General features: G+C 43.8%; 1 protein-coding gene across 3 annotated transcripts in view; it reads right to left on the reverse strand.

Moving 5' to 3' along the window:
* Positions 1 to 25,471, reverse strand: part of RTEL1 (regulator of telomere elongation helicase 1) — a 156,453-nt gene that overhangs the window by 98,894 nt on the left and 32,088 nt on the right. For all 3 annotated transcript variants that reach the window (XM_039326933.1, XM_039326932.1, XM_039326931.1), the window contains 5 exons: positions 24,864 to 25,017; positions 22,302 to 22,340; positions 20,508 to 20,586; positions 15,197 to 15,294; positions 7,831 to 7,886 (listed from right to left, as the gene is read on the reverse strand). In XM_039326933.1, coding sequence (XP_039182867.1) covers positions 7,831 to 7,886; positions 15,197 to 15,294; positions 20,508 to 20,586; positions 22,302 to 22,340; positions 24,864 to 25,017 — 426 coding nt within the window. The remainder of the gene's footprint in view (positions 1 to 7,830; positions 7,887 to 15,196; positions 15,295 to 20,507; positions 20,587 to 22,301; positions 22,341 to 24,863; positions 25,018 to 25,471) is intronic.

A 25,471-nucleotide genomic window follows, 5' to 3' on the forward strand; every position in this document is an offset into this window, starting at 1 on the left:
GGGAAAGTCCTCGACTTACGACCGGTTTAGTCTTCGACTTACGACCGGTTGGGGGTCGCAGCATTAAAAAGGTTGAGAACCACTGCTTTAAATCATTACCCTGACAAAAGTCAATGGGGGAAGCCAGATTCATTAACAGCTGTGTTACTAACTTAACAACTATACTGATTCACTTAACAACTGTGGCAAGAAAGGTTGTAAAATGGGGGCAAATCTCACTTCACAAATGTCTCACTTAGCAACAGAAATGCTGGGCTCAATTGTGGTTTACGTCGAGGACTACCCATAATCTAGTAGGCAGCATTATTTGGAGGCTCTGCGACTGAGTAGGATCCTCCTGCTAGCCTCTTTGGAGCTATTTTGGATAAGCATTCTGAGACAAACTACCGGATTGTTTTTATGGACCTTTTTCATACCGCAGGGTGTAAGCTGCTTACGGTCATATAAACAGATAGCATAAAAATTGTTGGAACTAAACATTGCTCCTGCTGTGAAATCCTTTCACTATTTTCATTTTAGCATGATGTAAAATGATAATGAGGATGATCAAAGCAGCCCTTGGGGGAGGGGGAGACTGAAAGAACAGAAGGAGGGAAGAGAACTAATTTTATGCAAAAATAGATTATTAAAGTCTCAGAAAAGAGACTGATTCTTAAACCAGGTCAGTTTCACGCCCACTAGCTCTGTTTCCATAACTTGCTAAATTTGTTTTAACCTTGGTTATGGTTTTTGAAGGGGTAGTCCTTGCTCAGCAATTGTACAGGTAGTCTCGACTTACGACCATAAGTGAGCCTAAAATTTATGTTGCTAAGCGAGATAATTATTAAGTGGTATTTTTGCCTCATTTTAAAACTTTTCTTGCCACAGTGGCTAATAATAATAATGATGATGATGATGATGATAATAATAATAAAGTTGGAAGGGACCTTGGAGGTCATCTAGTCCAACCCCCTGCTCAGGCAGGAAACCCTATACCATTTCAGACAAGTGGCTGTCCAATCTCTTCTTAAAAACTTCCAGTGTTGGAGCATTCACCGCTTCTGGAGGCAGGTTGTTCCACTGTTCTGTCAGGAAGTTTCTCCTTAGCTCAGTGGTTCTCAACCTGTGGATCGGGACCCCATTTGGGGTCGAACGACCATTTCACGGGGGTCGCCAAACAAGGCTGTCCGCCATTTTTTCCCCCTTTTCTTTGGCCACGCCCCTGGCACCCGATGATGTATAAGTGGTTGGGGGTCACCACAACATGGGGAAGTGTATTATGGGGTCGCAGCATTAGAAAGGTTGAGAACCACTGCCTTAGCTCCAGGTTGCTTCTCTCCTTGATTAGTTTCCATCCGTTTCTTCTTGTCCTGCCTTTCAGGTGCTTTGGAGAATAGCTTGACTCCCTCTTCTTTGGGGCAACCCCTGAGATATTGGAACACAGCTATCATGTCCCCGCTCGTCCTTCTCTTCATTAAACTAGACATACCCAATTCTAGCAACCGTTCTTTATGTTTTAGCCTCCAGTCCCCTAATCATCTTTGTTGTTCTTCACTGTACTCTATTTCTAGAGTCTCAACATCATTGCAATTGTTTTTTTTATTGAAAGTTTTTTAAATTTTACAAAACAAATCCCCTCCCCAACCCCCCCCACCCTCCCATACCCTCCCCCACCTCCCCAAACCTCCCAACCCCTCCCCCAACCTTCCCAGAGCTGAGTACAGGCTTAATTAAAATTTTTCAGAAAAAGAAAAGAAAAACTTAAAACACATATAAATCCTAAACAAATCTAAATACATTAAATTAAATAGGTTATATTCTCTAAAAAATAATAATTGCAATCATTAAACACATTATAATATACTCTAAACATTTTCTAGTATCATACTTATATTATTATCCATCATTCTGTATAAACTCCCTCCAAAACACAAATTTAAACATTATACCTACAATATAAAATCTAATCTCTCCCTCTTTCTTTATCCTAGAACACAAAAATAAACATATAAACCTTCATTATACCATTAAAACTAAATACTCTTTGAATACTTAAACGAAATACTTAAACTTAAACTTCTTATCTAAGATTTTCATTCAATCTCCATAATCTTCTCTCCTATCAAAAAAAAAACTTAAAAGACATATAAATCCTAAACAAATCTAGGTACATTTAATTAAACAAGTTATCTTCTCTTAAAAATAATAATAATAACAATAAAAAACCCAATCATTAAACACATTATAATATACTCTGAACCTTTTCATATCATACTTACCGTATATGCCGGCGTATTAGGCGACCCGGCGTATAAGACGACCCCCGAGTTCGACGCCGGGTCGCAAGACGATCGACGCCGAGTCGCATATAAGACGACTTTCTAGGCATGCGACTCGGCGTCAATCATCTTATACGCCGGAAATGACGTCATTTCCGGCGTATAAGATGACTTTCTAGGCATGCGACTCGGTGTCGATCATCTTATACGCCGGAAATAACGTCATTTCCGGCATATAAGATGATCGACACCAAGTCGCATGCCTAGAAAGTCATCTTATATGCCGGAAATAAACGTAGTTTATAACGTTATTTCCGGCGTATAAGATGACTTTCTAGGCATGCGACTCGGTGTCGATCATCTTATACGCCGGAAATGACGTAATTTCCAGCATATAAGATGATCAACACCGAGTCGCATGCCTAGAACGTCATCTTATACGCCGGAAATAATAAATAAATAAATAAACGTTATGACTCGGCGTATAAGACGACCCCCGAGTTCGGAGGCTGTTTCATCGCTCTCAAAAGTCGTCTTATACGCCGGAATATACGGTATGTTATTATCCATCATTCTTTATAAACTCCCTCCAAAACACAAATTTAAACATTACTTGAAACATTAAAATTCCCTTATACACATTTAAATCTTTACTAATAACAAATTCCATCCACAATAAACACATTCCTTATCAGTCTCTCTTGTCCATAAACCATTAAAATTCCCTTATACACATTTAAATCTTTACCAATAACAAATTCCATCCACAATAAACAGATTCCTTATCAGTCTCTCTTGTCCATAAACCTCAAAGGAAGTGCTTTGAAAACTGCCCTTAAAGCTAACTCCAAAAAGTTTGTAAATCTTGCTTCTCCCACAGACTCAGTACTCTTTTGAATACTTAAACTAAGTACTTAAACTTAAACTTCTTATCTAGAATTTTCATTCAATCTCCATCCTCGTCAGTCTCTCTTATCCATAAATCTCGAAAGAAGTGCTTTGAAATCTGCCCTTAAAGGTAGCTCCAAAAAGTTTATAAATCCTGCTTCTCCCGCAGACTCAGGAGCCAATACTTGTGAGGCTTCCTTAAACTCCTTCTTCTGTTGCTCTTTTTCTTTACGATTATATGTTGCACGAGTTGTCCTCTGCTCCTTCATCTCGACTTGTTGAGGCCCCTCAAACTGAGATTTCCCATTTTTCATTAATATAGGCTCTTCAGACTGCAATTCTCCCCTTAAAGGTTGCTCCAAAAAATTTATAAATCCTACTTCTCCCGCAGATTCAGAAACCAATAGTTGTGAGGCTTCCTTAACCTTCTTCTGTTGCTCCTTTTCTTTACAGTTAGATGTTGCACAGGTTATCCTCTGCTCCTCCATCTCAACTTGTTGAGGCCCCTCAAACTGAGGTTTCCCAATTTTCATAAGTATAGGCTCTTCAGACTGCAATTCTACCTTCTTTTCTTACAAAGCTTTAAACTTAATAGATGGCGATGAACATACCCCCAGGACCGAAGTATAAAAATCTTTTGCTTGAGAAACAGTATTAAGTCTATAACATATCCCCAGTTAATTCACCACCATTCCAATCGGAACATCCCATCTGAACGAGATTCGTCTCTTTTTAAGTTCATCTGCTAAAAAAGCAAACTCCTTTCTTCTTCTTAAAATTTTAGATGGGATCTCTTTTAGAATTATAACATCTTGTGAAGCAATTTGAAATCTCTTCTTATAAAAAGCTTGTATAATTTCGTTGCGCAGGGATCTTTTCCCAAAGTAAATTACCACATCTCTTGGCAAATTCTTTTGCACTGCCACCACAGAGTTAACTCTAAATAATTTTTCAATTTCACTAAGTATTTCATCTTTTTCTTTATTCAAAATCACAGCAAAGTCCTTTGCAACCATCTCTCTCAGATCTCCTTGCACAGACTCTCCCAAACCTCGGATTCTTAAGGCATATTCCACTTGTCTATATTGAAGCATAAGACTCTCATTTTCCATTTCTTTTTCCATGCTTTCAAATTTTCCCTCCATCAATTCCACTTTTTCCTCTACCTCTTCTACACGAGAGTTCAGCTTTTCAAGAACAGAGGCAACTCCTTTTAGAGCCAAAACTATCTCTTGCCTCAAAATCTTATTATTTTCCTCTAAAATCTCTTTCATTTCTGCCCTAATTTGAGATATAACATTTCCCATCATATCTTGCAAATCCTTCACAATTATTTGCTGTACCAAGGAAGAGGGTGAAGCTATTGATTTAAGTTGTTGCACTGATAACAACGAAGAAGAAACTACCTTAGGAGCTGTAGGAATTACTGGACGCTTTGGAGCCATCTTAAAAAAAATCTCTACTCCTTCTTAAAAATTACAAAAATTAAGCAAAGAAAAAGAGAGATTAAGTCCAAAAAAATTCAAAAAATCCTTCAAAAGGAGATCATTATAACAAAAAAATACTGAATGCTTTGGAGCCATCTTAGACAAATCTTTACTCCTTCTTAAAAGTTACAAAAATTAAACAAAAGAAAAAGAGAGATTAACTCCAAAAAATAAAAAAATCCTTCAAAAGGAGATCATTATAATAAAAAGAAAGGAGTTAAAAAAAGAAAAGGGAAGAAGAAAAAAATAATTAAATAGAAAAAATCCATTCCATTTTTTTAAAAGTACAAAAAGCAAAACAAAGAAGTTAAACAAAAATAATAATGCTTCTAAAATCCAAACCCAACATCAAAATCAATCCACATTCCGTTCCAATCATTAAAAAAAAAAGGAAAAGGATAAAAAAAAACACCAAAAAGCCTGCCGATCGCCATTCTATCTCCCCCCCCCCCAAAAAAACCCAAAAGGCTTGCCGGTCGCCATTTTACTTTCCCTTTCAACAAAAGGAAAAAAATAAAAAGAGGGAATATAAAAGTAAATCTTTAAACTTAAAATCCAAATAAAATCAAAGAAAGCAAAAGCTAAATCCTCTACTCAGCTCTGTCCGCCTCTAAAAAAAACTCACCAGATCACTTTAATCGCGGAGGTGGTTGCAGCGGCTTGTTTTGTCCCTAGGGACAAAAGCAGCTGGGAAGCGGAGACAGTCTGAACTCCGTGGGAGCACTCCTCTCACCCCCCCAAAAAGGCCTTGGGGGTGCATGAGAGTGGCTCTACCACTATTCAGACAACCCTCTTTCCCCCCCCCTTTGCCCGGGAGGGGGATTTTGAACCGCTGAACAGCTGATGGCCGCTGTTCATAGCGATTCAAACACTTACCCAGGAGGACTGCTACAAAGTAGCCGCCATCGCGCGCGCAGATCCACCGGAAGTCCCATTGCAATTGTTAATATCCTGGTTGTTAAGTGAATCTGCCTTCCCCACTGACTTTGCTTCTCAGGAGGATGCAAAAAGTGTTTACGTGATTCGGGGACATTGCAACCGTCACAAATAGGAACCTGTGGCCAAGCGTCCCAATTTTGGTCATGTGACCACGAGGATATGGCAATGGCCGTTAAGTGTGAAAAATGGTCACGCCGCTTTTTCCCCCCAATGATGTTGTAACTTCGATTGGTCACTAAAATGAACTGTTGTAAGTCGAGGACTACCAGTGCAGTCACGCAGTGGAGTTTCCGGTTCCAGTTACAGGTAGTCCTCGACTTACAACAGTTTAAAATGAACTGTTGTAAGTCGAGGACTACCTGTAACTGGAACCGGAAACTCCACTGCGTGACTGCACTGATTTATGGCTGCAGTGGAGCCACTCCCACCTGCCGTTCTTCGGAGAATCCCGTACGGTGGCAGCATCCCAAAGTCACGTCATGGTTATTGGAGACCTCCAGCCGGCTTCTGCATTGACTTTGTCAGAAACCAGCAGCGAAGATGATCACAAAAAGGCAATCGATCGTGTGACTGCGGGACACTGCAATGTTGCTGTTGCAAGGGGTCTGCAAGCACCTGAATTGCGATCACGACTATGGGGATGCTGCGGTGGCCACAACTGCGAGGACTGTCCTAAGTCCCTTTCATTCAGCGCAGTTGTAATTTTGAACGGGTGCTTTGCAAGCGGATGTTAAATGAGGCCTAACTGTACTTCTGCCTGCTTAATTAGATTTTAATGAACTGAGCAAACCTAGAAAATGAGTTAATTTGAGAAGCAGGTCAAGCACGCACTGTACTATTAATGCAACTACCAGATAGGAATTGTGGAGCCACCAAATTTGCAGTTAATTATGCTAATGCAGTTAATAAAATCTTTGGACTTTTGCAGATGAGAAAAAGCATAATTTAATCAGAACAGAGCGGCTCAGACTGGAAACCCTATACCATTTCAGTTAAATGGCTGTCCAATCTCTTCTTACAAACTTCCAGTGTTGGAGACCCACCACTTCTGGAGGCAAATAGTTCCACTGCTTAATTGTTCTCACTGTCAGGAAGTTTCTCCTTAGTTCCAGGTTGCTTCTCTCCTTGATTAGTTTCCATCCATTGCTTCTTGTCCTGCCCTCTGGTGCTTTGGAGAATAGAATGGAATGGAGTAGAGTAGAATAGAATAGAAATATAAAATAAAATAGAATAGAAATGAAACAAAACTGGAAGGGACCTTGGAGGTATTCTAGTCCAACCTCCTACTGAAGACAAAAGACGCTATACCATTTCAGACAAATGGCTGTCCAATCTCTTCTTAAAAACTTCCAGTGCTGGAGCATTCACAAGTTCTGGAGGTAGGTTGTTCCACTGATTAATTGTTCTCACTGTCAGGAAGTTTTTCCTTAGTTCCAGGTTGCTTCTCTTCTTGATTAATTTCCATCTGTTGCTTCTTGTCCTGCCTTCCGGTGCTTTGGAGAATAGCTTGACTCCCTCTTCTTTGGGGCAGCCCCTGAGATATTGGAAGACTGCTATCGTATCCCCCCTCGTTCTTCAGTCTCCTAATCATCTTTGTTGGTCTTCTCTGTACTCTTTCTACATCTTTTTTACATTGTGGTGACCAAAACTGGACGCAGTATTCCAAGTGTGGCCTTTCCTCTGGTGCTTTGGACAATAAGTTTCAAACCCCTCCTCCCTTCTTTACGGCAGCCCCTCAGATATTGGAATATTGCTTTCATGTCATCCCTAGTCCTTCTTTTCTCTAGACTAACCATACCCAGTTCCTGCAACCGTTCTGCATATATTTTAGTTCCAGGCCTTTAATTGTTCCAATGAAACAGCTACTTCTGTTTCTTGCTAATGTATACATCTATCTCTGTGTTATGTACCTGAACGGGTTGAAAACAACTTGATGGTACATAATCAATCAAGGATGTTTCATAGTAGATAACACCACAGAGTCTAAAGCACTGTTTTCCAAACACAGCAACTTTTAAGATGTGTGGATTTCAACTCCCAGAAACCCTGGCCAGTATATATTGGAAGTGCAGACATTTTAAGGTTGCTGAGTTTGGAAAACACAAACAGTATATCTCTTTTACCGTATCCTAATTAGTTCAGTGAAAAGTAAAGCTTGGAGAGTCACCTAGTGGTGGTTAGGAAAACATCAAGAATGATGAACATCAAAGCTTAAAAATATATATTTTATATATTTAATTCAAGAACTAAAAGTTTACCTTAATTACATCTATAAGTTTATGCAGTCCAGCAACGTTAGTGACTATCCCAGAACCTAGAATAAAAAAAAATATGAAAACAGTATTTCTATATATCCCTCCAAATATGCACATTATAAACCTACATTGAATGCACTGTTTCCCCTTGTGTTATTCACTACCATATGTACAGCAGGTTTAGAAGAGGGCGTTAAATAAAATTATCTAAAATTCTGAACACTTTTTCACAATATAAACAGAGATGATAATCTGAAGCCTTAAGGGCCAGTCCCGTCATTTCAGGCCAAAACCTCCTCCAAAGATTGGCAATAAATGATCATTTTTAAGAGAAGGGGTCCTTGGTGTTCTGTCAGCTTGATTCTTTTCTTGCAGACGTTTCATTACCAAACTAGGTAACATCATCAGTGCAAAAGAAGTAGCAAAATCAAATACGCAGCACCTCAATTCCTGGTGATTTCATGGAGGTTTCTTGGTGACAATATGGAAACAGTTTGCCATTGCCTTCTTCCAAGATGCTACTCTGACTATCCAGTCTAGCCTACTGCCCTAGAGTTTCCTGGTGGTCTCCTATCCAAGTACTAACCTGAACTGACCGTAAGTACTTTCCAAGACAAGACAACAGAATAACAGATCTGGAAGAGACCTTGGAGGTCTTTTAGTCCAACTGTCTGCTCAAGCAGGAAACCCTATACCAGGGGTAGGCAACCTTGGCTCTTTTATGACTCGTGGACTTCAACTCCCAGAATTCCTGAGCCAGCCACGCTGAGGGGAAAGGGAGAGGTTTCCAAGCTGAGCCAGGCTGGCTCAGGAATTCTGGGAGTTGAAGTCCACCAATCAAAAAAGAGCCAAGGTTGCCTACCCCTGCCCTATACCATTGCAGACAAATGGTAGAGGGTCTAATTTCTTCTTACAATCTTCTAGTGATGGAGCACCCAAAACATCTGGAGGAAAACCATTCCACTGATCGTTTTTACTATCAAGAAATTTCTCCTTAGTTCTAGGTTGCTTCTTTCCTTGGAAAGTTTCCATCTATTGCTTCTTATTCCACCCTTGGGTGCTTTGGAGAAGAGCTTGACTCCCTCTTCTTTGGGGTAGCCCCTGAGATACTGGAAGGCTGCTATCATGTCACCCCTTGTCCTTCTCTTCATTAAACTAGACATACCCAATTCCAGCAACCATTCCTTATATGTTTTAGTCTCCAGTCCCTTGATCATCTTTGTTGCTCTTCTCTGCACTCTTTCCAGAGTCTCAACATCTTTTTTGTATTATTCAGTTAGCTCAGTCAGCTGCTATATACCCTAATGAGGCATGTGAAAATTTACATGAAAAGTGTAAAGATTTCAATGCACAGTGTGAGACTAGGACATGATGGCGAACCTTTTAGAGACCAAATGCCCAAAGTGCAACCCAAAACCCACTTATGCATCGTCGGGTGCCACGTGGGTGTGGCCCATTGGCTGGGTGTGGCCAATTGGGTAGATATGGCCCATTGGTGGGCGTGGCTGTGGTGGTAACGCCAGACTGGGTGGGACTAAAAAGTTCAATCAATCTATTCCAACTTTGCAAGATCTTTTTTTTCCCGCAAGAAGTTGAAATTGACTGATTGATTGAACCTTTTTTTTTTCTTGCACAGGGCGGCAAAAGCCTAAAGCAAAAAGGTTTTATAAAACCCAGCTGAAGGCCTAGGACTGGGACGATGGCGCGCCTGGCCACAGAGAGGGCTCTGAGTGCCGCCTCTGGCACCCGTGCCATAGGTTCGCCACCACTGAGCTAGGGTGAAGCTGCCAAACCTAAAGATGAAGCAGGGTGGATAAAAAGCCAGGAATGTTGTCTAAAGGATCCTTTGGGGAGATATTATTTCCTGCCCTTATTTTTTATAAACAACTCAAGGTGGCAAACATACTTAATACTTCCTATTTTCCCCACAATAAACTTGTGAGGTGGGTTGGCTGAAGTGAGTGGGTGGCTTCTGTCCCTAGTTGAGAAGGATACCTATGTGGGTGAGTGTGTGTATCTGTGTGAGAGAGAACAAATTGTGCATTATAACCACTAAAGTTTTGCTGTTATTTTAAATTCACTGGGGCTCCGGGTCTTCCAAAGAATCGGTTGTGCCTCAGTGTTCAATTGAAGGTGATTTGAGTGTGGCTAATGACCAGCGCTGTAATAATACTAATAGTTGGAAGGGACCTTGGAGGTCATCAAGTCCAACCCCCTGCTCAGGCAGATAACCCTATACCGTTTCAGACAAATGGCTGTCCAGTTTTTTTGTAAAAACTTCCAGTGTTGGAGCATTCACCGCTTCTGGAGGCAGGTTGTTCCATTGGTTAATTGTTCTAACTGTTAGGAAATTTCTCCTTAGTTCTAGCTTGCTTCTTTCCTTGGTTACTTTCCATCCGTTGCTTCTTGTCCTGCCTTCAGGCGCTTTGGAAAATAGCTTGATTCCCTTTTCTTTGGGGCAGCCCCTGAGATATTGGAACACTGTGAGTGTGTTGAATGCGTGACCATAAGCTGAACTGGGGAGCATGCCTAACAACAGTACATAATTCAGCCATGCAATTAAATCATACGGGAAGTCACAACAGACACCAGGCCACCAGCAAGTGGGAAAAAAAACACAAGTCATCACTTTGTAATTCAAACAGTTCAAAGGTTACAAATACAGGAACCACTCCAGAACATTTTTACAATTACTTGTTGATTTGATATGACTCGGATACCATACTCACACTTGAGAGAGGTCACACCACGGTCAACGTAGGTACCAAATTAATCAAGTTCATTTTAATCTGTGCCCCTCAAAGGCCTTGGGGTTAATGTTCACTAACTGGCGTGTATATGTGAACAAAAGTCTTCAAACAGTTTTGTTTACTCTTGGTTTTAAGAGGAGTGCTTAAGTGAATTATCTGGAAACGGAAAATTGGATTTAGCAGGTCAAAACCTGTCAAAAACTCTTAATGTATTCTTCAGAAATGGATTCAAAATTATCCATCATGAATGGATAAATACAAGCGAAAGCAACTTTTAATTGTTGCATTGGCAGATGTAGGCTGATTGTGGCTATGTATGCTTCCAAACCTCCCTTAGATTTTTAACTAGATTTAACCTGATAGGGCAGTGGTGGCGAACCTATGGCACGCGTGCCAGAGGCGGTACTCAGAGCCCTCTCTGTGGGCACACAGGCCATGCCCCGGAGATGGCAACCGTCCCTCTTCAACCAACCACATGGCCAGAGGCATCCCAGCACCCATGCGCTCACTGGCCTCTGTGTGCAGGGGCCGATGGTGTCTGCCCCTGCCATACCTTGCCCTGGGACAATGGCACCCCCGCCCTGCCTCACGTGGCCTCACCTCACCCCGCAGGACGAGCCTCCTGCCCCCCACCCCACCTGGCAGAGACCCCCTGGATCTCCCCCAGCCCTGCCTGGCCCCCACAGGCATCCCTTCCCACGAGCAACATCGAGGTGATCACGCCCACCTTGGTCACTTCCATCCAATCTGCCATGACCACCACAGCCACGCCCACTTGGCAGTCAGCAATAAATAAGTGGGTTTTGGGTTGCAGTTTAGGCACTCGGTCTCTAAAAGGTTCGCCATCACTGTGATAGGGGGAGAAGCTTAGAGCAGTGGTTCTCAACCTTTTTAATGCCGCGACCCCCCCCCCAACCGGTCGTAATTCGAGGACTACTCAACCGGTCGTAAGTCGAGGACTACTCAACTGGTGCAGCACCGTTTGCAGACTGGGACTTTTGGCAGGCTCAGCAGGGCAGAGACAGCCTGGACAATTCCTATTGGCTTTTGAAAGCCAATAGAATTAGACTCTATTCAAGAGAGTCCATTCTATTGGCTTTCAAAAGCCAACAGAAGAAAAGGGAGTAGCACAGCTAAGGAAAAGGGGGAAAAAAATGGCGGACTGCGTTGTTTGGCGACCCCCATGAAATGGTCGTTCGACCCCAAATGGGGTCCCGACCCACAGGTTGAGAACCACTGGTTTAGAGGATGAAAGGGGCACCACGAGGTAATTAAAGCTTTTGTCTAACTCAGATCTGGGCATTTTAAGGAGCTAATACCCCTTAACACAGGGGTCTTCAAACTCGGCCCTTTTACGACTCGTGGACTTCAACTCCCAGAATTCCTGAGCCAGCCACGCTGAGGGAAAAGGGAGAGGTTACCAAGCTGAGCCATGCTGGCTCAGGAATTCTGGGAGTTGAAGTCCATGAGTCATAAAAGGGCCAAGTTTGAAAACCCCTGCCTTACCATAATGTTATCAAAGCATCCAGTTCTTATTAATGTTATGGCCCTGCTTACGCCAATCATGATTCCTGGGCAGTTTCAAAGTCAGCTCAGTTCAGGTAATCCTCGACTTACAACAGTTAATTTAGTGACCTTTCGAAGTTACAACTACAGGCGAAAAAGTGACTTAATGATTGTTTTGCGCACTTATGATCGTTGCAACAGCCCCACGGTCATGTGATCAAAATTCAAGACATCTGGCAACTGGTTCGCATTTATGACGGTTGCAAGAGTCCTGGGGTCTTGTGATCCGCTCTTGCAACCTTCGGACAAACAAAGTTCAATGGGGAAGCCAGATTCACTTAACAACCGGGTGACTAATTTAACAATGGGGTGATTCACTTAACAACTGGGCAAGAAAAGTCATAAAAGGGAGCAAAACGTACTTAACACGTGTCTCACTTAACAACAGAAATTTGGGGCTGAACTACGGTCGTAAGTCGAGGACTGCCTGCATACCAGCAGAACTCCTATTTAGAATAGATGTGAGGTTACCTTGATCCGACAGAGCTAAAACTGGTGAATCAACCAACAGGTGCCCAATTCTGGATTGGGAGTCCCTGCTCACTGTCACCCATGCCCTCTTGCAAACTCTCGTTTAGATTGCTACAATGCGCTCGACGTGGGGCTGCCCCTGAAGAGCATTTGCAAAATTCAACTGGTGCAGAACGCAGTTCTGTGGGTACTAAATACAGGTGGACCATAATAGAGTCCAACATTTTGATTGCTAAGTGAGACAGTTGTTAAGTGAACTTTGACCCATTTTATTATAATAATAATAATAAAGTTGGAAGGGACCCTGCTCAGGCAGGAAACCTATACCATTTCAGACAAATGGCTGTCCAGCCTCTTAGTAGTAGTAGTAGTAGTAGTAGTAGTAGTAGTAGTAGTAGTAGTAGTAGTAACGGACCTTGGAGATCATCCAGTCCAACCCCCCTGCTCAGGCAGGAAACCCTATACCATTTTGGACAATTGGCTGTCCAGTCTCTTCTTAAAAACTTCCAGTGTTGGAGCATTCACCACTTCTGGAGGCAGGTTGTTCCACTGGCTAATTGTTCTAACTGTCAGGAAGTTTCTCCTTAGTTCCGGGTTGCTTCTCTCCTTGATGAGTTTCCAACTGTTGCTTCTTGTCCTGCCTTCAGGCGCTTTGGAGAACAGCTTGACTCCCTCTTCTTTGGGGCAGCCCCTGAGATATTGGAAGACTGCTATCCTGTCCCCCCTCGTCCTTCTCTTCGTTAAACTAGACAGACCCAATTCCAGCCACCATTCCTTGTATGTTTTAGCCTCCAGTCCCCTGATCATCTTTGTTGCTCTTCTCTGTACTCTTTCTAGAGTCTCAACATCTTTTTTACATCATGGTGACCAAAACTGGATGCAATATTCCAAGTGTGGCTTTAACAAGGCATTGTAAAGTGGTATTAATACTTCACATGATGATCAGGGGACTGGAGGCTAAAACCTCCAGGAAGGAGGTTGCTGGAATTGGGTATGTCTAGTTTAACGAAGAGAAGGACGAGGGGGGACAGGATAGCAGCGTTCCAGTATCTCAGGGGCTGCCCCAAAGAAGAGGGAGTCAAGCTATTCTCCAAAGCGCCTGAAGGCAGGACAAGAAGCAACGGATGGAAACTCATCAAGGAGAGAAGCAACCTAGAAGTGAGGAGAAATTTCCTGACAGTTAGAATAATTAACCAGCTGAACAACCTGCCTCCAGAAGCGGTGAATGCTCCAACACTGGAGGTTTTTAACAAAAGAGTGGACAGCCACTTGTCCGAAATGGTGTAGGGTTTCCTGCCCGAGCAGGGGGTTGGACTAGATGATCTCCAAGGTCCATTCCAACTATTGTTGTTCTTGTTGTTATTTGCCCATTCAGTGGCACTGAAAAAAAAGTGACTGATGACCAGTTCTCACACTTATGACCATGGCAGCATTCCCTACAGCAGTGGTTCTCAATCTTTTTAATGCCGCGACCCCCAACCGGTCGTAAGTCAAGGACTACTCAACCGGTCGTTAAGTCGAGGACTAATCAACTGGTGCAGCACCGTTTACAGAATGGGACTTTTGGCGGGCTCAGCAGGGCAGAGACAGCCTGGACAATTCCTATTGGCTTTTGAAAGCCAAGAGAATTAGACTCTATTCAAGAGAGTCTATTCTATTGGCTTTCAAAAGCCAATAGAATAAAAGGGAGTAGCACAGCTAAGGAAAAGGGGGGGGAAAATGGCGGACTGCGTTGTTTGGCGACCCCCGTAAAATGGTCGTTCGACCCCAAATGGGGTCCCGACCCACCGGTTGAGAGCCACTGCCCTACAGTCTCGTGATCGAACCTCTGGTGCTTGGTAACCGGTGTGTATTTAAAAGGGTTGTGCCATCCCAGGATTTTGGGATTGTCATTTGCAGGCTTCTGAAGCAGCTTCTGACAAGCAAAGTCGGGGGAGGGGGGGGCGGAGAGAGCCAGAATCATGTGCTTAATAATCACAGGATTCACTTATCAATTGTATGGAGCCGCTTAATAAAAATGGCAAAAAAAATGTCACAAAATTGGAGCACAGACCCTCTTGACACCTGTTTTGCTTAACAACAGAAACGTTGGGGTTGATGTGATTGTTAAGTCGAGGACTATCTATAACAAATTATTAAGCCAGCTACTCCCACCCACCCACCCAGATTGCTTCTTTTTTGCTGGGCTGACCAGAAGGAGCCGAGGTGGTGCAGCAGTTAGAGTGCAGTACTGCAGGCCACTTTAGCTGACTGTGTTCAGCAGGTCAGCGGTTCAAATCTCACCGGCTCAAGGTTGACTCAGCCTTCCATCCTTCCGGGGTAGGTAAAATGAGGACCCAGATTGTTGGGGGCAATGTAAATATATACGTACATTGCTTACTGGTGTACACCGCTTAGAGAGTGCTTGCACTTAAAGCAGTATATAAGTCTCATAAATAAATAAATAAGTAAATAAATAAATAAATAAAATAAATAGAGGAGGCAAAATTATTACCTTTCATAATCCCTATATTAAATTTATTCCATACTTTCCCACCCTCCTCGAGGTAATTCCCCCCCCCCAAAATGAGGTCTATACTTACAGCCAGCTAAATACTGCGCAATTTGTTCCAGTGAGTCACAGAGAGAATTCTGAGTTTCATACGTGATTTGAGCCTTTGCGAACAAGTCAAATATGTAGCTAGAGATTCAAACAGAAACATACTGTTAAAAAAGTATTTTTAGGTACATCCTGAAAGGAAGCGGCCTTCCCTTCTCTGTAGGATGAAAAACATGCTGTTATTCCTCACTTATCAAATCTGATTATCTTTCTTTAAAAAAAAAACTTGCTACGAATCTTCACTACACCACCCACACTTGACGTTGGATTCCAAAAAGGGGGGGGGGGAGGAGACAAAACAGTAGACTTTACAGCTCAATGCCTCGTTGGAAATATAAGTTAGCAGAAAGCACAGCCTCATTCTGCAACAGCTGATTCCAGGTTCCCCTGCGGTGATGAACACTGCATCTCCTTTTACAACGAACTATTCTGAAATAGTCTGATTTAACAAGACACTTGCTCCTGGGGAGGAAAGCTATGGCAAATCTAGACAGCATACAAAAATGCATCACCCTGCCAACAAAAGTGCGTATAGTCAAGGCCATGGTTTTCCCAGTTGCAATGAATGGCTGTGAAAGTTGGACCCTAAGAAAGGCCGAGCGCCAAAGAATGGAGGCCTCTGAACTCTGGTGCTGGAGAAGACTCCTGCGAGTTTCCTGGACTGCAAAGCGATCCAACCGGTCAGTCCTAGAGGAGATCAACCCCGACTGTTCTTTAGAAGGCCAGATCCTGAAGTGGAAACTCAAGTCCTTTGGCCACCTAAGGAGAAGGAAGGACTCACTGGAGAAGAGCCTGATGCTGGGAAAGACTGAGGGCAAGAGAAGAAGGGGACGACAGAGAAGGAGGTGGCTGGATGGAGTCACTGAAGCAGTAGGTGTGAGCTTCAATGAACTCCAGAAGATGGTAGAGGACAGGAAGGCCTGGAGGAACGTGGTCCATGGGGTCGTGATGGGTCGGACACGACTTCGCAACTAACAACAACAAACAAGAGGGAAGTCAATGTATTTACACACCAATGTTCCAGCCTATCTTAAACCACAGGCTGTTGTGAGGGTGACCTGCGGAGAAGAAGAACAGAAGCCGTTCCCCAGAGTTGCTGAAGGGAAAGCAGATAGGATTATGGTTCTGGCAGAACCAGCTCACTACAAGCCCCATCAGCCAAGGAATTTTGGCTGGTGAGGGCTGGAAGGCCCTCCTCTACCAGGGCTCCCACTCTTGCTGAGAAACCTCTCGCTGCCGGAGAGCCACCCCACCATCTTGATCTTCAGGAAGGGCCTTAAAACCTGACTCTGCCAGTTGGCCTGGGGCCCCGATGGAAAAGCTTTAGGCTGGAGGTGGTTGGTGCAGTAACAGAGGAGGCACAGCCTCTGCTGCTAACCTGGGATCTCTTAACTCTGTAATTTAATAATCTGTTAATTTTAATCTGATGGAAGAGAATATTTGTAGCTCGGGTTCAAACTGTAAGTGTTCCATGAACCTGTTATCTGACAGACGTTTCATTACGCAACCAATGATGTCATCAATGCACTGACGATGATAGATAGATAGATAGATAGATAGATAGATAGATAGATAGATAGATAGATAGATAGATAAGATTAGACAGATAAGATTAGACAGATAAGATAGACAGATGATAGACAGACAGACAGATAGGAGATAGTGGAACAACCTGCCTCCAGAAGCGGTGAATGCTCCAACACTGGAAGTTTTCAAGAAGAGACTGGACAGCCATTTGTCTGAAATGGTATAGGGTTTCCTGCCTCAGCAGGGGGTTGGACTAGATGACCTCCAAGGTCCCTTCCAACTTTATTATTATTATTTATGGATCATCGCACAGTCAGCCAGCTGTTCAGACTGGATTTGGCATTTTGTCTACCTATCAAGTCCTTACCCAGGACCTGGGTTAGGCAGATGTGGATGTTTGATGGTATTACAGATATCGTCGCAGGATGGAAGCAGTTCCTAGTAAGGCTCCCTTTTGCAATTGATTATTATTATTATTAAATAGATAAGATAGATAGATAAGATACATAGATAAGATAAATAAGATAGATAAGAGAAGATAGATAAGACAGATAAGAGATAGATAATATAGATCAGTGGTTCTTAACCTTTTTGAACGAATCACTCCCTTGAGCCAATGAGGAAGTTGTCATCGCCCCCCCTCCGCCAACATCACCTCTCAATCACAACATAGGAAATAATTCTTCAATTTATGCAAACCCTTTTTTTGTTTTCTTTAAAATTGTCATCAGGACATATCGATGCAAATAATTTATTTCCAGTCTTTTTCCCATATCTCAACTGTTTGATAAATTTTGGTGCCACCCATCACTTTATTCCCAAACTTCGTGATACATGTATTTCATTATTATCTTAGTTATTCAAGACACTTAAATGTAATGACCACTGAAAACAAAATTTAATTGCAAGAAAGTGAAATGCCCGAAAAGAAAAAGAGTAACATTTAATGATTGAATTACAAGTGAAATTTAAGATGCAAAAAGACATATAAAAAGGGTAGAGGCTGCTGCGCAATGCGTCTTCACATATGTACGGCGTTCTGTACTGGAGCTAACTGGAGGAACATTTGAAAACACAATTCAATCCATTAATAGCGAGCGATCTGATGTTTTTGTATGACAGATATGCAGCTGTTCACTGTACGAAAAAGTCTCAAAAGTGTCCCCAAAACTTCTCGCTCCATCGCCCCCATATTGCTCGCTTTTTGTTCCATCACCCTCCTGAAAAATGAAATCGCCCCCTCGGGGGCAATATCGCCCAGGTTAAGAACCACTGATATAGATAAGATAGATAGATAGATAGATAGATAGATAGATAGATAGATAGATAGATAGATAGATAGATAGATAGATAGATAGATAGAGATATTTAACTGTGGGCACAATGGCACACATTAAAAAATGAAATTTAGTTGCTTGCTCTCGAAGTGTTACTTAGTTGGGTAATGAAAAATCTGCAAGGAAACAACCAAGCCCCCACAATTTTAATCCTTTTATATTTATAGTTGTTCTTGTCTCTCTATTTTTATTACATCCGAAGCAGCCCAGTCTCCTCCAATCACGAGAAGGCCTACAAATATAATAAATAAATAAACAGCTCTCTTGCACTAGCTCCGTTGTTTCCCCCCCCCCCAATGCCAAGGAAAGCAGGCTCTGACTTGTACAAAAGACTTTAATTATTAAATGTGCTTAACGAGGGATCTAAGAAACGCAGCCTGCCAGCCTCCTTCCAGGGGCTCTGAAAGTGGGAGGGGTAGGACCCAGAAGGGACCTTTGAAGCTTTCTTTTATATGGAAGGGGAAAAATGAGCACCTTGAAGCCTCAGGTATGCCTAAAGAACTCGTTTTTACTAAGATGGCAGACCTGCTCATTAGCAGGCGTTCCCCCCCCCAAAAGGAACAGGTGCCCCTTGAGACCCACTGCCTGGAGCGGCTCAGAGTTACATCTGGTCTTCAGCCTGGCATATGTGAGCTGGGAAGAGGTGTACGTCTGCTTTGCAAGGCTCTTAGCTCTTTGCAAGATGGGAGTTTTGTGGTTGCTCTTTACCCTGCGTTCTCCGATTTCTCTTAGGCCAGTGGTGGCGAACCTCTGGCAGGCGTGCCAGAGGCGGCACTCGGAGCCCTCTCTGTGGGCACGCGTGCCATGGCCCCAGCCCCGCCTCCCCCAGTGGCCCCCTCCTCACCAGCAGCCACCCAGAGGAGTCACCCCCTCCCAAGCGTGGCCCACGCGGACCAACGCAGCCAAGGACACGGCAGCCGGGCAGCGGGGACAAGACTCCGCCCTCGCGCCCCGTCATGTGCAGATGACGCTGCAGGGCGCGGGTGGAGGGCATGGCCGCCTTGGAGCTGCTGGACTGCCTGGGCGATATGTGGCAGGCCATGGAGACGGTGAATGGCCCTGTGGGCGAGCAAGGCGGGAGCGGTTTTGGGGTACTCGGTCTCTAAAAGGTTCGCCATCACTCCTTAGGGCAGGGGTAGGCAACCTTGGCTCTTTTATGACTGGTGGACTTCAACTCCCAGAATTCCTGAGCCAGCATGGGGGAACTATGCCCCCCCCCATGACTCGTGGACTTCAACTCCCAGAATTCCTGAGCTAGCCTGGCTCAGCTTGGAAACCTCTCCCTTTCCCCTCAGCGTGGCTGGCTCAGGAATTCTGGGAGTTGAAGTCCACGAGTCATAAAAGAGCCAAGGTTGCCTACCCCTGGATTAGGGCAACATCTCCAAAATTCATATAGGGCAGTGGTTCTCAACCTTTTTAATGCCGCGACCCCCAACCGGTCGTAAGTCGAGGACTACTCAACCGGTCGTAAGTCGAGGACTACTCAACTGGTGCAGCCCCGTTTGCAGAATGGGACTTTTGGCGGGCTCAGCCGGGCAGAGACAGCCTGGACAATTCCTATTGGCTTTTGAAAGCCAATAGAATTAGACTCTATTCAAGAGAGTCTATTCTATTGGCTTTCAAAAGCCAACAGAATAAAAGGGAATAGCACAGCTAAGGAAAAGGGGGAAAAAAATGTCAGACTGCGTTGTTTGGCGACCCCCGTGAAAGGGTCGTTCGACCCCAAATGGGGTCCCGACCCACAGGTTGAGAACCACTGATATAGAGGTAGTCCTAACTTACGACCCTTCACTTTTTGTTTCTTAAGAGTTTTATCCCACTTTTTTTTACATACTATTCAAGGTGACAAATCTACTGATAGGCCTTCCCCTTTCTATTTTCCCCTCAACAACAACCTTGTGAGATGAGTTGGGCTGAAAGAGAGCAATTGTTAAGACGGGACTAGAACTCACAGTCTCCCGGTTTAGCGACTGTTCAAACTTACACCGCTGAAAGAAGGAACTCATGATCAATCCTTACACCTACAGCGTTTGCAGTGCTCTGGGGTCATATGACTTGCCCCCTTCCCAGCCAGCTTCTCTCCTTGTAGGAGAGATGGGCAGTGCAACATTTAATAAAACAAACCAATAAATCAACATACACACATGCAAGCAAACAAAGGTTGCAAATTGTAATCACGTGGTGTCTTGCTTAACAACCATGATCATTCGCTTAATGATCGCAGCAAAAAAAGGTCGTAAACTCAGGTGCGGTCATAGGATGCCTCGCTTAATGACCACCCTGTTTAACTGAGGAATTTTCCGGTCCCAGTTGTGACGGGAACAGGCTGGCCAAAAGAGAAGCATGCAAAAGTAACAATTACAGCAACGCCAAGTTGGAAGAGATGGGTGTTTTTGGTTTTTTTTTAAAGAAAAAAAAATTGAAATATACCTTCCCTCTTTCGTTAGTCCATCTCGACTCGGTGGGATCGTTACATCGTCAATAGCGCTTTCCAGCTGCAGGAGAATCCCTTTACGGCATATAAAGAAAAAAAAGGGGGTATAAATTTAATGAAGTTTTACCAATGGATGCTCACCTTGAGTGGGAAGCCCTCCTTCTTTCCCCCCAGGCCAGGCTGTGATGACTCCTCCGGGCACTTCCCCAGATGCCTCTCCAGAGGCTAGTTCAGGGGAGAATGAGCCAGCCCTGGGCACATCAGGAGGGGAGGCAGCCGAGGGCTAGAGCCAGGAGTGGAGAGACCTAGCACGGGGAGCAACCAGACTAGCAGCTGGCTGAACTAGAGACAGGCTAAACTAGAGCTGCAGTTGGGAAGCCCAGAGGCTTCGGATGGAGAGGGCACACGACTGCAGCTGGTCAATGGAGAGGAAGAACAACTATCTCCTCCTCCAGATCCAACAGCAGGTAGGGCTGAGAGGAGGCAGGCACAACAAAGGTCAGGCAGGCTACTTGCGAGGCAGCCTCCGCCCTCTTGATGGGCTGCACCAGGAAGCAGTTATTTAGCTCAGCATACGGGAGTGAAGAAAGGCTGAGCGCCAAAGAATGGAGGCCTTTGAATTCTGGTGCTGGAGAAGACTCCTGCGAGTCCCCTGGACTGCAAGGCGATCCAACCAGTCAGTCCTGGAGGAGATCAGCCCTGACTGCTCTTTAGAAGGCCAGATCCTGAAGTGGAAACTCAAGTACTTTGGCCACCTAATGAGAAGGACTCATTGGAGAAGAGCCTAATGCTGGGAAAGATTGAGGGCAATAGAAGAAGGGGATGACAGAGAAGGAGGTGGCTGGATGGAGTCACTGAAGCAGTAGGTGTGAGCTTAAATGGACTCCAGAAGATAGTAGAGGACAGGAAGGCCTGGAGGAACGTTGTCCATGGGGTCGCGATGGGTCGGACACGACTTCGCAGCTAACAACTAACAACAAGGGGAGTGAAGCGATGCCGAGAACAAGGTATCCATTTCATTGCTGTGTGTTCTTGCTTTGAACTTTGGATTGCATAACTGTGGACTTGCCTTATGCCAGCCCACAGTACTGGCATAAGGAATTGCTGGGGAACGCTAATTCAGGCTTGGAAGCCTCAATAAAGACTCTTAACGCCCATGGTGTATGTTTGGGTGTGTGTGAACGGGACAGCACATAGGAAGATACTCCCAGCTCCTCAGCAAACCAGGGATCCCATCTGCTTAGTGCAGTGCAGGGAAGAAAGTGAGGCATTGACTCTGCTACATGTACGCTGAAGGGCATCACACAGGGCATGGTTTTGAAGAACCGTTTTATTTATTTATTCAATTTTTACATCTACCCATAGATGACCAGGCTTAGCCCAAGGAGAGTCAAGCACCTCATCTTTTAGAAGTCCCTTTGTGCCTGCAACAGATCTAAGTCCAGCCCTCCTTGAATTCCATTGACTCCTATCTACTACCAATTTGTCTTAAACATTAGTAATTCAGATGCTTGTTTACAGGTAGCGTGGAATAAGACTCGTACTTATTTTGGACCTAACCCAGGCTCCCAATTTCTTGCACACCTGACACTGCCCTTCTTACCTAATGATTCTGGGAGGTTTACAACTTCATTTTATACTCCATGCAGCTCAAACTTTCACACCTGTTGTTAAGTCCCCCTTGTTTGGTATTGTCCTAGTTTCAAAGAGTTGCCAAATGAGTGGATGTTAAACAAGGACTACCTCTGTAGGATTATTCTGGTTAAACTCACAAGGAAGAAAGTACTTACGCTTTATTTTTGCTATATCTTCAAGTTCCATGTTTAGCCCTGTTTGAAAAAAAGAGTTTTCCTTCAGTTGAGACATACAGATGCCACCTTTTTTCTATCATTCTACAGCAGTGGCCAAAATTGTGGAAACCTTTTGGGAAAAGTGTATTTTTGAGGTTTGATGGCTAACAACACCACTCTTTTGGGAGTAGTACCATAAAAGTATATATCAATGGAAAGATAATTTAATCAAGAATGTAATGCAACATAGTTTGCTCAATTATCTGTACTGTATTCTATGAAAGGTTATAGCCCAGTGGTTCTCAACCTTTCTAATGCCGCAACCCCATAATACAGTTCCCCATGTTGTGGTGACCCCCAACCACTTATACATCACCGGGTACCAGGGGCGTGGCCAAAGGGGAAAAAAATGGCGGACAGCCTTGTTTGGCGACCCCCGTGAAATGGTCATTCGACCCCAAATGGGGTCCCGACCCACAGGTTGAGAACCACTGTTATAGCCAAACAACCAGAAAAAGGAAGCACAACTTGTTCAGGTTGATATCAGAGAGCTTTCCTTCATCTGATGGTAGCCAATGAGCATGAGTGTTTAGAGAGCCAATCAGGTGTCATCTTGTTTTGGCAATGAGCCAATCAGATCACTGCAGGATCCAGTGATGGATGTCCTGTATTGAAGCTGAGAGGACATTTGTCAGTGTGTTATGTGATCGCGGTCAAGTTGGTTGGGGTTTTTTTGTGTTCTTTCCTTTAGTGAGCTTGTAAAACGTAAATTAAAGTCATGGTGCAAAGAGTTAATTGGTCGCCCAGAAAGCGATGTAAAATAGAATTATTAAGTGAACGAGGCTACGGTTACAAAGAAATTAGAAGAAAAATGGGTGGAAAGATAAAGGTGGCATTTCTACTGTACACTTTTCCCTAAAGCAGTGTTTCTCAACCTTGACCATTTTAAGGCATGTGGACTTCAACTCCCAGAATTCCACAGCCAGCATGGCTCAGCTTGGAAACCTCTCCCTTTCCCCTCAGTGTGCCTGGCTGAGGACTTCTGGGAGTTGAACTCCATAAGTCATAAAAGGGCCAAGTTTGAAGACCCCTGACTTAATTGCTGAGATTGGCTTGTCTGACTATTAAAATGTCACTGCTTCTAGTATTTTTCTGGTCCACATCAACATTTTGCAGATTGTTTTAAAGGCTTCAAAGAGTTTGAGATTAATTCAATGTTTTTTCCTACTATCTGTAGCTGTTTGGATGCTTACGTTGTCCTGATAGTGCCCCTTCCACTCAAGTTGTCCTTTAACGTGAGGCAAAACTATGTTTATAGTTGTTTCAAAGGTGCTTTTTCAGAAGGCAACTGGCCTGTTTTTTCCTCCAAGAAGCTTCATCAATTCTGACTGGATTTGGGGGGGGGGGATGGAAGGGTTTAGTTCTGACTAAAATAAACTCTTCCTGCCCCCCACCACTCAGTCAGAACTGAAGAAGCTTCTTGGATGGGAAGTTCTTCCTCAAGGAAAAAAACAGTCCAGGTGCCTTTTGAAAAAGCACCTATGAGACAACCATGACCAGGATGACGGAGAATCTCCATAGACATTATGCTTACAAGATAGTTCCCAACTTACAACCGGTCGTGTTGTGTGATGACTTTGCTGAAAATCGGCACTTTTGGTTTTTGGAGGAACTACTACATCACAGTGAATGATGGGTTCACGCTTACAGCCGTGATGCTTGCACTTACAACTGTGTCTGCTTAAGAGCCTCTGCAAAAAGTGCCACAAAATCAGGTCGGTCACGTGACTTGACCAATTTTATGACCATCATGACATATGACCATAATGGGCAGGTTCCATTACAGTTGTATGTTGAGGACGAACTATACCAAGGGTAGGCAACCTGGGCTCTTTTATGACTGGTGGACTTCAACTCCCAGAATTCCTGAGCCAGCCACGCTGAGGGGAAAAGGGAGGTTTCCAAGCTGAGCCAGGCTGGCTCAGGAATTCTGGGAGTTGAAGTCTACCAGTCATAAAAGAGCCAAGGTTGCCTTCCCCTGGTTTAGCCCAATGTTCTGACGTTGAGAAAGATTACTGGACTTCAACTCCCAGAATTCCTGAGCCAGACACACTGAGGGGAAAAGGGAGGTTTCCAAGCTGAGGCATGCTGGCGCAGGAATTCTGGGAGTTGAAGTCCACCAGTCATAAAAGAGCCAAGGTTGCCTATCCCCAGTTTAGGAGGCTCACCGCTTAGAACAGGAGGACTTAGGACAGGGGTAGGCAACCTTGACTCTTTTATGACTCGTGGACTTCAACTCCCAGAATTCCTGAGCCAGCATGGGGGAACTATGGCCCCCTCATGACTTGTGGACATCAACTCCCAGAATTCCTGAGCCAGCATGGCTCAGCTTGGAAACCTCTCCCCTCAGTGTGGCTGGCTCAGGAATTCTGGGAGTTGAAATCGACGAGTCATAAAAGAGCCAAGGTTGCCTACCCCTGATTTACTATACTATCATATAATACCCTCCACTCTTTTGTGGCACGGTTAGTTTGTACGTTCCTGTGGACTGAGACAATCTACCTGAATTGACAAGTTCCATATTGAATTCAGTCTTAATTTCATTCCGTTCAACTTTTTTGGCTTGGTCTTCTAAGACGACGTTGATAGCATCAATAGCTAAAGCTAAGTCACAGGGAGTCAAGTCAAACGATGACAATTCTTCACACAGTTGCTCCTAGAAAGGGAGAAAAGAAAATTGAAACGTTTGCATTTCATCAGCTGGACAGTAATGTTGCATGTTTGTGCAAGGGCAATTCTTGCGCTGCAACGACAGTGGCATCCATAGGGTCCATTAAAAAAAATCCTTTTTAATATGCTTCATTGGCTACTTCCAGCAGAATCTAAATCTTCCTGTCCTCCGCTCTGATTGCTGTTGTCAATCAATACCAGATGCTTCGGAACACGGCATAAGCTGTTGAACAACTTTTTTCCCCCCCAAGGGGGAAATTTTATATTTTTGCTATATTACTTCAGGGAAGCCCTAAAATAACTTCAGAGAGTCCTTAATATTCCCCATCTGGCTTCAAATTAAAAGACTTAAGGGTATCTCCTTTGTGGTAAACAGAGGAGGATAGCACATTTTTCTGAAACAAGATATTAATATCAAATTCTTCCCTACTTTGATTTAG

This window comes from Crotalus tigris, unplaced genomic scaffold (assembly GCF_016545835.1).
Source record: "Crotalus tigris isolate CLP2741 ecotype Arizona unplaced genomic scaffold, ASM1654583v1 scf7180000024347.1601321, whole genome shotgun sequence".
NCBI lineage: Eukaryota > Metazoa > Chordata > Lepidosauria > Squamata > Viperidae > Crotalus > Crotalus tigris.